The sequence below is a fragment of the Polyodon spathula genome, chromosome 54 (genome assembly GCF_017654505.1).
Source record: "Polyodon spathula isolate WHYD16114869_AA chromosome 54, ASM1765450v1, whole genome shotgun sequence".
In the NCBI taxonomy this organism is placed as follows: Eukaryota; Metazoa; Chordata; class Actinopteri; order Acipenseriformes; family Polyodontidae; genus Polyodon; species Polyodon spathula.
This window is the reverse complement of record NC_054587.1, coordinates 574,024-589,936: the sequence shown is the minus strand read 5'-3', so window position 1 is coordinate 589,936 and position 15,913 is coordinate 574,024. Positions and strand designations below refer to the sequence as shown.

The 15,913-nt window shown below is 41.8% G+C and overlaps 1 protein-coding gene across 1 annotated transcript in view; it reads right to left on the bottom strand.

The window, feature by feature from the left end:
* LOC121307218 (E3 ubiquitin-protein ligase ZFP91-like) overlaps positions 1-2,006 on the bottom strand; it is an 11,399-nt gene extending 9,393 nt beyond the window's left edge. The window contains exon 1 of the mRNA XM_041239356.1: positions 634-2,006. Coding sequence (XP_041095290.1) covers positions 634-1,052 — 419 coding nt within the window. The 5' untranslated portion in view covers positions 1,053-2,006. The remainder of the gene's footprint in view (positions 1-633) is intronic.
* Positions 2,007-15,913: the final 13,907 nt, after the last annotated feature.

The following is a 15,913-nucleotide window of genomic DNA, read 5'->3' as shown; positions in this document are numbered from 1 at the left end:
ATAGATAGTAGATTATCTATCCGATATATCTATAGGTAGGTCTATCTGTATCTATTATACATATAGATAGACCCACTGTCTATCTATCTATACTACTATATCTATCATTATAGATGTGTAGCTATGATAGCAGTTAGATAGTATCTATGTAGATATCCGTGATATAGATAGATGTAGAGATCATAGATATAGATACATTAGATAGTATCACTAGACAGATATAGATAGACAGATCTGTCTAGTAGATATATAGATCAGATAGATAGACTATCTATTATATAGATATATAGCTGATATAGGTATGTAGATAGTCTATCTGAGAGATAGATAGACAGATAGATAGGTATATAGATAGATAGATAGATAGATAGAGATGTAGATAGATAGATAGATAGATAGATAGATAGATAGATAGATATGTATGTAGATAGATAGATAGATAGATAGATAGATAGATAGATAGACAGATAGATAGTTAGATAGATATGTAGATAGATAGACAGATGTAGATAGATAGATAGACAGATAGATAGATAGGTAGATAGATAGGTAGATATAGGTAGGTAGATAGGATGATAGATAGATAGATAGATAGATAGGTAGATAGATAGATAGATAGACAGCGGTACTTACTCTACTGTTAGGCCGCTGTCATCCACCGCATCTTCCGCGCTTTCTCCCCGGGCCCCGGCGTTCCTCCTGCGGCGGGGGCACTCCGCTTTCCTCCGGCGGGCAGCAGCGGCGGGCCCGTCCCCTCTCCCCGCTGGCTGGAGCCCACTGGCCGGGGAGGCGCGGCTCTTACCGTCCCCGGCTCCTCCACACCCGGCGGAGCGTCCCGTCCGCTCCCGCAGCACTCTCCCGGTATCGGGCTGCGTGTGCGTTTGATCCCCCGGGCTCCGGACCTCCGAGGCCGCCGCTGCGGTCAAAGTGCGACCCGCAGACCGGTCCCGGAGCACTCTCCCCGGGGCGGCGGGGCTGGGAACCACCGGCGGCGGCTCGGTCTTCACTCCGCCGCTACTGGCGTCTTCATCCCGGCTCGGCTCCGGTTCCATAACCGCCCGCCCCGGACTGCGTTAAAATTGCACCGAAAAAAACAAAGCGATCTGATAGACGGCGCTTCGGGGATGCGATCCGATCTCGCTGCTTTGCAATGCTTTTTAATAATAATGCATATGTTAGCTATGCATATTTATTGTTGCATTGTGTTTTATTCAAATTGCTTATTGATTATTATTTAAAAAAAAAAAAAAAAAAAAAAGAAAGACCCTCGCAATCCTCAATTCTTCATTCTTAAAGGCGCAGGATCAGAAAATCTGCTATTCCTGCAATGCTCAGAACCGGGCCGCGCTTCAACTTTAAGAAGAAAAAAAAGACAACAGCACGCAGTTATTATTTATTTATTTATTTATTTTTAATTATTATTATTATTATTTTTTTTTTTTAAAGAGTAAAACAAAATGGAACACCTCTTCTCAGCGCCGCTTGTGCCCGCAGATCGGTGCGGGAGCTGTTTCCTGAAGGGAGTTGTAGTCCTGAGCGCCTGTTGTCCACCATAGGAAACTGTATTGAGCCTGTGTTTAAAAAGACTACAATTCCCATCACCGACCACGTCCTGGGGAAAAAAAAAAAAAACACCAAGGCATGCTGGCAAAGGGTGCTGGGAGTTGGAGTTTTCTAAATGCCTCAATGCGTCGAGAACGCGGCGTCTGCACGTTTTTTTTTTTTTTTTTTTTTTTCCAGTCATGCACAAACTCGGGCGATGATAAATAAAGCAATTTCTAATGAGAGTTATAACTTACATTATTTCATTATTGCAATAACTGATCAAACAGATGCGATTGGTTAAAATATTATCCTGTTTTCTGTACCGAGATTCTGAATCAATATCTAGTCCTCTGTAAACATGTGAAGTTCAGTCTCTGTGCATCAAGCCTTCCCTGGACTGGAGGGAGCCCCCTTTCTCTTAGGGGGGTGAGGGAGGGTGCAGTTCGGTCTCTGTGCCTCAAGCCTTCCCTGGACTGGAGGGAGCCCCCTTTCTCTTAGGGGGGTGAGGGAGGGTGCAGTTCAGTCTCTGTGCCTCAAGCCTTCCCTGGACTGGAGGGAGCCCCCTTTCTCTTAGGGGGGTGAGGGAGGGTGCAGTTCAGTCTCTGTGCCTCAAGCCTTCCCTGGACTGGAGGGAGCCCCCTTTCTCTTAGGGGGGTGAGGGAGGGTGCAGTTCAGTCTCTGTGCCTCAAGCCTTCCCTGGACTGGAGGGAGCCCCCTTTCTCTTAGGGGGGTGAGGGAGGGAGCAGTTCAGTCTCCGTGCCTCAAGCCTGCCCTGGACTGGAGGGAGCACCCTTTCTCTTAGGGGGGTGAGGGAGGGTGCAGTTCAGTCTCCGTGCCTCAAGCCTGCCCTGGACTGGAGGAATCCCCCCCTTCTCCTGGGGGGGGGGGGGGGGGGGAGGGACGGGGGGCGCAGCTCAGTGAAATGTATTCAGACCATTGACACACTGTAATAAAATAAGTATAAACACTTCTGTCCACCGGATGGCGCTCTAATACTACACAATACAGTCAGCCTCCTTTAAATCCGCAGCACAGCAACAAGGACAGCTCCAGCTTAAAGGTGTCGTCGATAGAGACATTATACAAACTGGGAGAGCTCAGCGAGAGGTATACCGTCCTCTGGTGGTCAAAAACCAGCCCTGCAAGACTCCGATAACACAATGCAGATTTATTCAAAACGTGCTTACAGGTTCAAACCTGTTGATTAGTTAAAAACACACACACACACACACACACACACACACACACATATAATCTGGACCAGGACCAGGTCATAACTTTATAGTGGAGAAATCGCACGTTACCGGTTACGACCCTGGGGGTGCCCGAAAAAGAACCCCCCCCCCCCCCCCCCCCCAAACACACACATTGTGAAAAGCATACTATCTGCTCTCCCATTTCACGATTGTAATTCTGCTGAGAGTAAAGACTTTATCGATGGCACACCTCTCTGTGCTTTACAATGCTTCCCTATGCTTTACCAGACCTCTCTGTGCTTTACAATGCTTCCCTGTGCTTTACCAGACCTCTCTGTGCTTTACAATGCTTCCCTATGCTTTACCAGACCTCTCTGTGCTTTACAATGCTTCCCTATGCTTTACCAGACCTCTCTGTGCTTTACAATGCTTCCCTATGCTTTACCAGACCTCTCTGTGCTTTACAATGCTTCCCTATGCTTTACCAGACCTCTCTGTGCTTTACAATGCTTCCCTATGCTTTACCAGACCTCTCTGTGCTTTACAATGCTCCCCTATGCTTTACCAGACCTCTCTGTGCTTCACAATGCTTCCCTATGCTTTACCAGACCTCTCTGTGCTTTACAATGCTCCCCTGTGCTTTACCAGACCTCTCTGTGCTTTACAATGCTTCCCTATGCTTTACCAGACCTCTCTGTGCTTTACAATGCTTCCCTATGCTTTACCAGACCTCTCTGTGCTTTATAATGTTTCCCTATGCTTTACCAGACCTCTCTGTGCTTTACAATGCTTCCCTATGCTTTACCAGAACTCTCTGTGCCTTATCACTCTCTGCTATGATAAAGGCTGTACAAAGGCACGAATCTGACCCTCGTTAATGATGTTTCCTAAAGCAATATAACGATAAACTTTACTGGGAAACAGCAGGAATGAAAGTGAAAGGACACATTGAATAAATCTCAATACTGTGTCTAGGTTTTAACCCGTACTGCCCCTCTTAATTACCGAACCAGACCCTTTATCGAACCGGTAAATTCCCTTCATCGGACCTATATAATTGTTCTCAGCTCTTAAACAGTTCAACTCAACTAGAACGTTATCAATAATTAAATCTGTAACTTTTTTTCTTTTTTTTTTTTAGAGCCGAGAACAATTAAAAAGGCCCTGTCAAGCTAATTATTAGATCTGTGAAGGGTCTGGTTCCGTAATTAAGAGGGCAGTTGGACCAGGTTTGGGAACGATCTCAAGCAAATTTTTTTTTTTTTCTCTACAGGGCGATGATGCGCAAACCTTTTGGCCACTGTTGAATATATGGACCCTGATATTCTAGGAGGCTGTGTGGATAAAGAAACAGCTTTGTAACCAGTAGGGCCCCAGTTCAAATCCCAGTTCAGCCACTCACTCACTGTGTGACCCCGAGCAAGTCACTGAACCTCCTTGTGCTCCGTCCTTCGGACGAGACGCCAAACAAACGAGGTCCTATTGGAAGAGACTCTGCAGCAGCCCCTGACTCACTGTGTGTGTGTGAGAGACCCTGAGCGAGTCACTGAACCTCCTTGTGCTCCGTCCTTCGGATGAGACGCCAAACAAACGAGGTCCTATTGGAAGAGACTCTGCAGCAGCCCCTGACTCACTGTGTGTGTGTGAGAGACCCTGAGCGAGTCACTGAACCTCCTTGTGCGAGTCTTTGGGGTGAGACGCTGTTGTAAGCGACTCTGCAGCTGACGCACAGCCCACACTCTTGTAAAGCGCTTTGTGACGGTGGTCCACTATGAAAGGCGCTATATAAAAATAAAGGTTATTATTAAGACCTTGCTTTAAGTTAATCTTCTAATAAAGGACACAGTGACCTTCACATGGAGATAATAATAATAATAATAATAATAATAATAATAAATAATAATAATAATAATAATAAACTCTATAGCGCATTGTTTAACTGACTCTGTCGTGCATGGTCCCTTAAATCAATTTAAATAATTATTAATCACCTCTCTATTGAGTTGAATGAAGACTCACCTGAGCTTGTCAACTATACACCGGGGCCAATCAAACTTGCAAAACCAAGTATCTCAAATTAAAGCACACAGAAAGAGAACACAGAACTGCAAACGCAAGTCAAAAAGGAAGTTAGAAAGGCCAAGAGAGAAATAGAAATGAACATGGCTAAGGGAGCTAAAACCAATTCCAAAATGTTTTTCCAATATTACAACAGCAAGAGAACATTCAAAGAGGAGGTTATATGTCTAAGAGATACAAATGGCAAAATCGTAGAGGAAGAAAAAAAAATAGCAAATATATTAAATGATTACTTTTCACAAGTTTTTACAAAGGAAGATACTGACAACATGCCCCACATGTCATCCAGTTCCTATCCGGTTTTAAATAACTTTAGCATAACTGAGGCAGAAGTGTTAAAGGGACCTGGAGCTTTTAAAATAAACAAATCCCCTGGGCCGGATGAGATCCTCCCAGTAGTACTCAAAGAAATGAAAGAAGTAATTTACAAACCGCTAACCAAGATCATGCAGCAGTCTCTTGACACAGGGGTGGTACCGACAGACTGGAAAATTGCAAACGTAATACCGATCCACAAAAAGGGAAACAAAACTGAACCAGGTAACTACAGACCAGTAAGCCTGACTTCTATTATATGCAAACTTATGGAAACTATAATAAGATACAAAATGGAAAATTACCTATATGGTAACAGGGTCCTGGGAGACAGTCAACATGGTTTTAGGAAAGGGAGATCGTGTCTAACTAACTTGCTTGATTTTTTTGAGGATGCAACATCGATAATGGATAATTGCAAAGCATATGACATGGTTTATTTAGATTTCCAGAAAGCTTTTGACAAAGTCCCGCACAAAAGATTAATTATCAAACTGAACGCAGTTGGGATTCAAGGAAACACATGTACATGGATTAGGGAGTGGTTAACATGTAGAAAACAGAAAGTACTGATTAGAGGAAAAACCTCAGAATGGAGTGTGGTAACCAGTGGTGTACCGCAGGGATCAGTATTAGGTCCTCTGCTATTCCTAATCTACATTAATGATTTAGATTCTGGTATAGTAAGCAAACTTGTTAAATTTGCAGACGACACAAAAGTAGGAGGAGTGGCAAACACTGTTGCAGCAGCAAAGGTCATTCAAAATGATCTAGACAAGATTCAGAACTGGGCAGACACATGGCAAATGACATTTAATAGAGAAAAGTGTAAGGTACTGCACGCAGGAAATAAAAATGTACATTATAAATATCATATGGGAGATACTGAAATTGGAGAAGGAATCTATGAAAAAGACCTAGGAGTTTTTGTTGACTCAGAAATGTCTTCATCTAGACAATGTGGGGAAGCTATAAAAAAGGCTAACAAGATGCTCAGATACATTGTGAAAAGTGTTGAATTTAAATCAAGGGAAGTAATGTTAAAACTGTACAATGCACTAGTAAGACCTCATCTTGAATATTGTGTGCAGTTCTGGTCACCTCGCTATAAAAAAGATATTGCTGCTCTAGAAAGAGTGCAAAGAAGAGCGACCAGAATTATTCCGGGCTTAAAAGGCATGTCATATGCAGACAGGCTAAAAGAATTGAATCTATTCAGTCTTGAACAAAGAAGACTACGCGCTGACCTGATTCAAGCATTCAAAATTCTAAAAGGTATTGACAGTGTCGACCCAAGGGACTTTTTTGACCTGAAAAAAGAAACAAGGACCAGGGGTCACAAATGGAGATTAGACAAAGGGGCATTCAGAACAGAAAATAGGAGGCACTTTTTTACACAGAGAATCGTGAGGGTCTGGAATCAACTCCCCAGTAATGTTGTTGAAGCCGACACCCTGGGATCCTTCAAAAAGCTGCTTGATGAGATTCTGGGATCAATAAGCTACTAACAACCAAACGAGCAAGATGGGCCGAACGGCTTCGTTTGTAAACTCGTCACCATGTGTATATTTGCAATCGTGCAGGTTTTTTATTGCTTTCTTGATAACCTCTCGCTTTACGGGAAACAAGAGAGATTGGAGTGAACTTTGCACGCTGTCAGCGCATCTCTTCTGTATAAAAGACCCAGAGACTTTCCCCAGTCACAGTTTACATCCAGAAAACAGGAGAGAAACCCGAACAAACGAGACTGTAGGCATGGAGGCTTCAAACCAGGTAATTTGCAGCAGAAGCGCTGCTAATACAGAATGCATTGACTGGCTTATAGACAGAGGTGAAAAATAATGACACTATGTAACACAATTTAGAAGTGAGTAGTTTTTTGTAAATTTACAGTATAATCGTAAATCTCGAAAAACTACTCACTTCTAAATCTTTTGTAGTCATTTTTGTATTACTTTAGTATAAATACATGTTAATTTGGATTCATGTGTTGTTTTTTTCTGACTTTATGTGAACGAAAAGACACACATTTGCCCGTTTTCCCATTGGAAACAGTGATATTTTGAAATATCCCTGTCCTGGTCACAAAAGCAAAGTTTGTGGGGAATAATAGCCATTTTCTATACTTTTGAGGCATAAACAATTAGGAAATAACACTTACTACCCAGGAACAAAAAAAAAAAAAAATTGTTACACAGTGTAATAATAATAATAATAATAATAATAATAATAATAAAGAAACTACAGAATGATATAAAAAAAAAGATTTTAGATTTTTAAAATATCATGTTGTTTTCAGTTGTTTTTTTTATTATTTTTTTTTTTATTATTTTTTTTATTATTTTTTTAATTTGAAAACTGCAAAGCGCAGGTATGCAGTTCGAGGTGTTAACGTGTCAGGTTTCGTTCGGTTTTGCTGCCGGTATAGGGAGATGCATTTTACCATGCAGGTCTGAACTATACCAGCAAAGAACCGCTTATCCCTTTAACATACAAAAAGGATTGGTTTGATGCATTGAAAAAAAAAAAAAAAACTCATTAAATCAACAGGATGATACCTTTTCCATTCGGCTGTTCAATGGATTGTACCTCAGCATAAAGATGAGACCGGATGATACAGTGCGGCTCGTCAAAGAAGACCTCGGCAGACTGGTCAAGCAGAATCCGGACAGACTGCTGCTGGTTTACGATGGTAAGAATGAAACACACACACACTGACACACTCACACACACTGACACACTGACACACTCACACTCACACACACACTCACTGACACACTGACACACACACTCACACTGACACTCACACACTCAAACTCACACTCACACACTCACACAGACACACACACACACACACTGACACTGACACACACACACACACTCACTCACACACACACACACACACACACGCTCCTGCTCTGTCAACACGCCTTGTCAAGGGAAAGCGCTTCCAGGCTTGTGATATCACAGCGTCAAACAATATATAAAGACGATATAACCCTATAAACAACGTCTTTACCATGCAGCCTGTGTGTGTCTGTTCTGTAGGGTCCGTTCTTGAGGATGAGAAGAAAATTAAAGATTGCGGGATTATAAAGAAGAAACTCGTGCTCATCCGGGTAAGGAGGGCTTTCTTACTCTTGTGTGTGAGAGGACAGCTCAGGACAAACTCAGGCTTTTTAACGAGGGTAAATGTAGCCCTGCCGTGAAAGGCGCCCAAGTCAGGGAAAAACGTACCATCATGCATTAAAACAAAAAATAAAAAATTAGCCAGGAGATTTACCCATTGAGACAGAGGGCCTGGTTTACAAAAACAATAGCTTAATAAGCAGCATACATACAGATATTATTATTATTATTATTACATTTTGAGCACTTTTTTTAAAAAACTTTTTAAATTACATTCCCTGCCCGAAGATGGCTTCTCAGAACTACATTTCCCATCACCCTCCTGCTCACACATGTAACTGAGATGCATTTACCAGCGAGCAGGAGGCTGATGGGAAATGTAGTTCTGAGAGGTCCATGCGGGTACATGGGAAGCCATCTTGGTGCAGGGAATGCAATTTCAAAAGTTTTTTTTTTTAAAAAGTGGTCAAAATGTAAAGAACAAAATTAAAACACACACCTTACCTAAAGAGCTGAGCAACGCATGGGAACACGCAACACACTCAAACAAAAGGGTCATTATGTGCCCTTTTAACTTGAAAAGCCTGAAGCCTCTACTATGTAAATACACAGCAACTAGAGACCCTTAAGGGAAAGGGTTGTCGAGGATTGTCTGTTTGACTGAAATGTGTTTTTTTTCCCCCCTCGATCGCAGTCTTCCACCTTGAACCTCAAACCGTGAGTCTTTTTTTTTTTTTTTTCTGAAGCAAATTTAAACAGTCACTAGCCTCTAATGTTAATTGAATTCTGGAGATTCCAGGGGGTGGTGAGTCACACAGTCAGGGGAGCGCGGGGGTCCCAGAGGGTCTCCCCTGGTAAAGGCACGGCCGAGTCCCCAGAGGGTCTCCCCTGGTAAAGGCACAGACGCGTGGTGTGCAGGGGGGGGGGGGGGCGAGTCACACAGTCAGGGGAGCGAGTAATGTTTCTCTGTTTTCTTTTACAGATAACTCTGGAGACCCCTGTCAGAACCCTGGTAATACACATCAAAGGGAAATATTTAATTACTGTGTGTTTCCATAGCGCTTACCGAGTAAATCCATGCCTGTTTAAATATATATAGATATATATTCCCAAAATCTTGTATTTGAGGTCAGTTCCATATAGACGCTGTATTCTTGTAACCAGAGCAGTGAAATTTCACACAAACAAAACTGGGTGAGGGGGGGGGGGGGAAAGAAAGGATCATTTTTAGACTTCAGTTTCCTATCACATATCCAGAGCCCCCTGAAAGCAGATGAAGGGCTGCATCGTATTTCCAGAATGAGTGACAGCCCTGTTTACCATCGATACAGTTAAAGAGAAACGATGCGAGGTAAAAAAATGAGGGTTAATGAAATTAAAATTAAAGGGTTAATGAAATGGAGTTTGAAATCTAACATGTTCGCTGATGTGTTTCTGGATGAAAGCAAGAAGATTGAGGATTATGACACAGAGGAAGGAAGTGTGATCTGAGTCATTAGGAATACAGACTGGCAGAGAAAGTGAATTTAAAATAAAAAGATGTTTAATAATCCCCTATATATATATATATATATATATATATATATATATATATATATATATATATATATATATAAAATATAATTTATTAAATTGACTAAAATAACTGTAAGACATTTACGATCTGTATACATTAATTATGTAATAACCCAATAAAGACGTTACTATTAAATGTGAGTATAATACTATATGTATATATATATATATATATATATTATATGCTATATATATATATAATATATATTTTTCAGAAAAGACCTAAATCAATGCTTCCCTATGCTTTACCAGACCTCTCTGTGCTTTACAATGCTTCCCTATGCTTTACCAGACCTTTCTGTGCTTTACAATGCTTCCCTATGCTTTACCAGACCTCTCTGTGCTTTACAATGCTTCCCTGTGCTTTACCAGACCTCTCTGTGCTTTACAATGCTTCCCTATGCTTTACCAGACCTCTCTGTGCTTTACAATGCTTCCCTATGCTTTACCAGACCTCTCTGTGCTTTACAATGCTTCCCTATGCTTTACCAGACCTCTCTGTGCTTTACAATGCTTCCATATGCTTTACCAGACCTTTCTGTGCTTTGACTGTGGAGTGGTTTTATAAGATAATCCATTCTCTCACCTCTTATTAGCTTTATTAACAGGATCACTGGCCCCTCCCTTTACAGGAGCGCTGACCATCTTTAAAATCCATTCTCTCACCTCTTATTAGCTTTATTAACAGGATCACTGGCCCCTCCCTTTACAGGAGCGCTGACCATCTTTAAAATCCATTCTCTCACCTCTTATTAGCTTTATTAACAGGATCACTGGCCCCTCCCTTTACAGGAGCGCTGACCATCTTTAAAATCCATTCTCTCACCTCTTATTAGCTTTATTAACAGGATCACTGGCCCCTCCCTTTACAGGAGCGCTGACCATCTTTAAAATCCATTCTCTCACCTCTTATTAGCTTTATTAACAGGATCACTGACCCCTCCCTTTACAGGAGCGCTGACCATCTTTAAAATCCATTCTCTCACCTCTTATTAGCTTTATTAACAGGATCACTGGCCCCTCCCTTTACAGGAGCGCTGACCATCTTTAAAATCCATTCTCTCACCTCTTATTAGCTTTATTAACATCACTGACCCCTCCCTTTTAAATGTGCAAAGTCATAATGTTTGTAGCACCAATAAGAGGCAAGAGAATGGATTTTAGAGATGGTCAGCGCTGCTTTTAAAGGGGAGGACCAGTGATATTTCGACTGGTGCTAATAAAAGCGATCTCCCCATTCGCGGATTAGTTTCGTTAACGCATCGTAGATCTGTTTAAATGCAATGTTTTGTTATTGAAATAAAAGCATCCGTGCCTTCCCTTTCTTAAAAAATGAACTGAAAAGGAACAGGAGGATTAAAAAAAATAAAAAAGGCGTGAAACCGGTTTTTACGCGAAACCCTATTGGAAGAATTTCAAGGCTGGTTTGATTGCTTTTGGGAATTCTGGCATTTCCAGCGCGAATGAAGGAGCAGGTTTTGAGAAAGCATGCCCCCTTCCTTAAAATCGAAATAAATAAATCCAATAATAATTTTTAAAAGTGCTGTGTTTGAGAGAGAGAGAGAGTGTGTGTGTGTGGACGGCAGTAGAAAATATCTCGGCGCGAAGAAGATTCGCTATCGGTTTTAAAGCAGGGCGCCGTTGAGGAGTGGCGCTCGATTGCAAAGGTGAGGGAAGGACGGCTGCCGGGAGACGGACGCTGGGTTCTGAGAGCCTGTCGGGAGAGCGTCCTATTGGAAGAGACTCTGCAGCAGCCCCTGACTCACTGTGTGTGTGTGAGAGACCCTGAGCGAGTCACTGAACCTCCTTGTGCTCCGTCCTTCGGACGAGACGCCAAACAAACGAGGTCCTATTGGAAGAGACTCTGCAGCAGCCCCTGACTCACTGTGTGTGTGTGAGAGACCCTGAGCGAGTCACTGAACCTCCTTGTGCTCCGTCCTTCGGACGAGACGCCAAACAAACGAGGTCCTATTGGAAGAGACTCTGCAGCAGCCCCTGACTCACTGTGTGTGTGTGAGAGACCCTGAGCAAGATATCATATTATCACATTTCAAAAATCACAGTGAAGGAACGAACGGCAGAAACTGTGAAATCTAACGTGCGTGTGTGTGTGTGTGTGTTTTTCTGTGTTTTTAAGGTAAAGGGCGATGGTTATATCATTCTGTAGCTAATTTAATTATAATTTTATGAAATCCGAAGTTTCGATTTGAAGATTGATGAATTACGTTTAACGACGTTATTAATATTTTTTTGGGTTCTGTTTGTGTAGTTTAATAATTTTTAAAGTTCTGTGCTACAGTAAAATAAAAAAAAAATTAAGAAATTTAACTTCAAATTTTTTGAATCGCCACAGATGAGTGTAACGCAGGCTAGCTCAGGTGTCTTTGATGTTAGCCACAGCGCCATCTAGTGCACAGCTAGTGTATTGCCACGAAAAAGTGGTGACAGGCTGGAGCTGGGATTTACTGCTGTAAGGACACTGACTGAACCAGCCTGTATTACACGTCTATGGCAGTGCAGCTAGAACTACAGCTCCCAGCATCCCTCGCCATTGCCGCGGGTGCAGAGGCATGCTGGGAGCTGTAGTCCTATAGCGAGGGCTGTACCGATTCACAATAACTACAGCAGCGCAGCTAGAATTGAGAAGCAGCTCCTGAACTCGCGGTCAGCGTAAAGCAATTAGAATAAAAATGAATGTAAGTCTTTTTTTTTTAACTTTCACTGTGTAGCACTTTGCTTCATTAAGTTGAAAAAATTATTTCTGTTATTTTGTTTGTATTTGACTTCTGAAGCGTACTTTTAAAATACTTTTCATAAATAAAAACAGAAGAAAAAAAAAATCATGAAATGAAGACTGAAAAATCAGTGACAGACTTTTCCTTTCTTTTTTTTTTTTCCATGCTGGTTTTATTTGTAAAGGAGTCTCGCGTCTCTCCCGATTCCCTCCCCTCCTGTCCTCTCCTCCTGAAGTTTGTTCGTTCCTGTGCAGAATTTCTTCTCAACCCCTAATAAAAAAGCAGTGATACTAACAAGACAGCCTCCTGTGGTTTTCTGATTTGAGTCGGTTTCTTTATTGTTAGCATGAAACAAAAAATAAGATACGTGGCTAGATCATGCAGTGAATCCCTCGTTTTCATTGAGAAATATTAGAAGAAACTTCGACGAGAAATGTTTTGGCCTCAGATCAGTGTCTTCAGTGTGAATTCAGTGGCAAACGTTTCCACTAGAAGTCTCTCTCAGTGTCTTCAGTGTGAATTCAGTGGCAAACGTTTCCACTAGAAGAGTCTCTCAGTGTCTTCAGTGTGAATTCAGTGGCAAACGTTTCCACTAGAAGTCTCTCTCAGTGTCTTCAGTGTGAATTCAGTGGCAAACGTTTCCACTAGAAGTCTCTCTCAGTGTCTTCAGTGTGAATTCAATGGCAAACGTTTCCACTAGAAGTCTCTCTCAGTGTCTTCAGTGTGAATTCAGTGGCAAACGTTTCCACTAGAAGTCTCTCTCAGTGTCTTCAGTGTGAATTCAATGGCAAACGTTTCCACTAGAAGTCTCTCTCAGTGTCTTCAGTGTGAATTCAATGGCAAACGTTTCCACTAGAAGTCTGAATTTCCACTGAAGACGCCGAGAAAGACTTCTAGAGTCCCCATGCACTGAAAACACCAAAGCACGAGATTAAAGTCAAATAAGTCTAGTTTATATACACCATGATTTTTTTATTGTACGCAAAAAAAAAAAACCCGACCGTATTATTAGAAATCTGATTATTAATAAACGATCAGGTTGGCGAATTTGTTCAGAGACACGCGCACTCTCGCTCGCTCTCATTACTGTGCAGGTCTGTAATCTTCCACTGGTGTAATTTTGAACAGATAATCCTAAATAATGAAACTTATCTGTTTCCGTGCAATACAATGCATGTTCCGTGAAAAAAAATAACAAATCAAAACGCTCCGCATCTCCAACGACTGTGCGTTTGCAGAGCAGTTCAATAGCAGATCCACGACTGCTTGAACATCAACATGGTGTTATTATGCAGAGTCACGATGCAGTGAACGCTGAAATCTTTCACTGCAAAGTCAATTTAATTGACCTGCGCACAGCGGTTGAAGTCGCGGTGTTGAACATAAGAACATAAGAAAGTTTATAAACAAGAGGAGGCCATTCGGCCCATCTTGCTTGTTTGGTTGTCAGTAGCTTATTGATCCCAGAATCTCATCAAGCAGCTTCTTGAAGGATCCCAGGGTGTCGGCTTCAACAACATTACTGGGGAGTTGATTCCAGACCCTCACAATTCTCTGTGTAAAAAAGTGCCCCCTATTTTCTGTTCTGAATGCCCCTTTGTCTAATTTGTGACCCCCGGTCCTTGTTTCAGGCTGAAAAAGTCCCTTGGGTCGACATTGTCAATACCTTTTAGAATTCTGAATCCTTGAATCAGATCGCCGCTTCGTCTTCTTTGTTCAACACTGAACAGATTCAATTCTTTTAGCCTGTCTGCATATGACATGCCTTTTAAACCCGGGATAATTCTGGTCGCTCTTCTTTGCACTCTTTCTAGAGCAGCAATATCTTTTTTATAGCGAGGTGACCTGCTGCTGGAAGATCGCTTGAACACATTCCGATGAGTCACCAAGGTGTTGGAAGAAATTAAGAGAGTCAAAAACAACACAAAAAAACTGAAAAAAAGAAATCTTGACCAAGTATATAAAAAAACGAAAAATGATTTTTTTTCCTTTTTTTTTTAAAATTTTTTGATACACGCTGGGAGTCACCAAGGTGTTGGAAGAATCAGTTTTTTCACAAAACAACACAAAAAAAACTGAAAAAAAGAAAAACATTAAAGTATAAATTTGGAAGTTCTTTTTTTTGAACTGAAAAATGATTTTTTTTTTTGGGGGGAAAAAGTTGATACAAAATGGGCTTTGATACACGCTGGGCTACCAGTGGGGGGGAAAAAAAAAAAAAGTTTAATTTTATTTTCTAAAGTGTACAGCGTTCTTTAAATAAAAAAAAAAAATAAATAGAAAAATGAAATTATCTCCACCCCTTACATTTTTTATTTTTTATAAAGTACAAATTGTAGTTTGTTCATTCCTCCCCCCCCCAAAAAAAAAAGCCAGCCTGTTCCAAAACAGTCGCTGAATTTTAATAAAACGACGTGTCCAAACGTTTCGTTTCATAATTCATTTTTTTACAAAACTCAACCCCTAACCTCCAAGAAAAAAATATTCAGAGCACCAAACAAAAACTCTGTACATTGAAATGTTAGCAGCAACGATCTCTTTCATTCACAAACACACACAAGCAAACAGACACACTCACATAAACACACAGACCGACTCACACAAGCAAACACACACTCACACAAACACACACAAGCAAACACACACTCACACAAACACACAGACTGACTCGCACAAGCAAACACACACTCACACAAACACACAGACTGACTCGCACAAGCAAACACACACTCACACAAACACACAGACTGACTCACACAAGCAAACACACTCACACAAACACACAGACTGACTCACACAAGCAAACACACACTCACACAAACACACAGACTGACTCGCACAAGCAAACACACAGACACTCGCACAAACACAGGCTGACACACACAAACAATTCAACAAGAAACGTTCGAGGCACCGCACACACAGAGTTGTCAGAGTCTGGAGTCACATGACCAGATGATGCGACTGTCCGGGCGCAGCCTCTCCACACAGACCGGGGCGAGGGAGTCTAAAAACCGGGCTCCTTCACCCTTCGGGGTGGGTCGAGGGAAGAATGAACCGTTTGGGGGTTCGTGCGGATCGCTGTTCTCTCCGCAGAGTCTGACCCCCCGCCACCAAAAGCTGCCGGTAAATTACCAGCAACCCTCACCTGACCTTCAGCCCCCGATTTCTGCAGAGGGCTCCACCCCAAAAAGTCTGTTTGCTCAACACTAAGAGACTCACATTTCTAGTTACCTGTAACATTTGATAAGTAACTTAAAACCAAACTGTTTAAGAGCTGAAAACAAGTAACGAGGTCTAATTAAGCACACGATCTGTTCAGTGAAGGGTCTGGTTCAG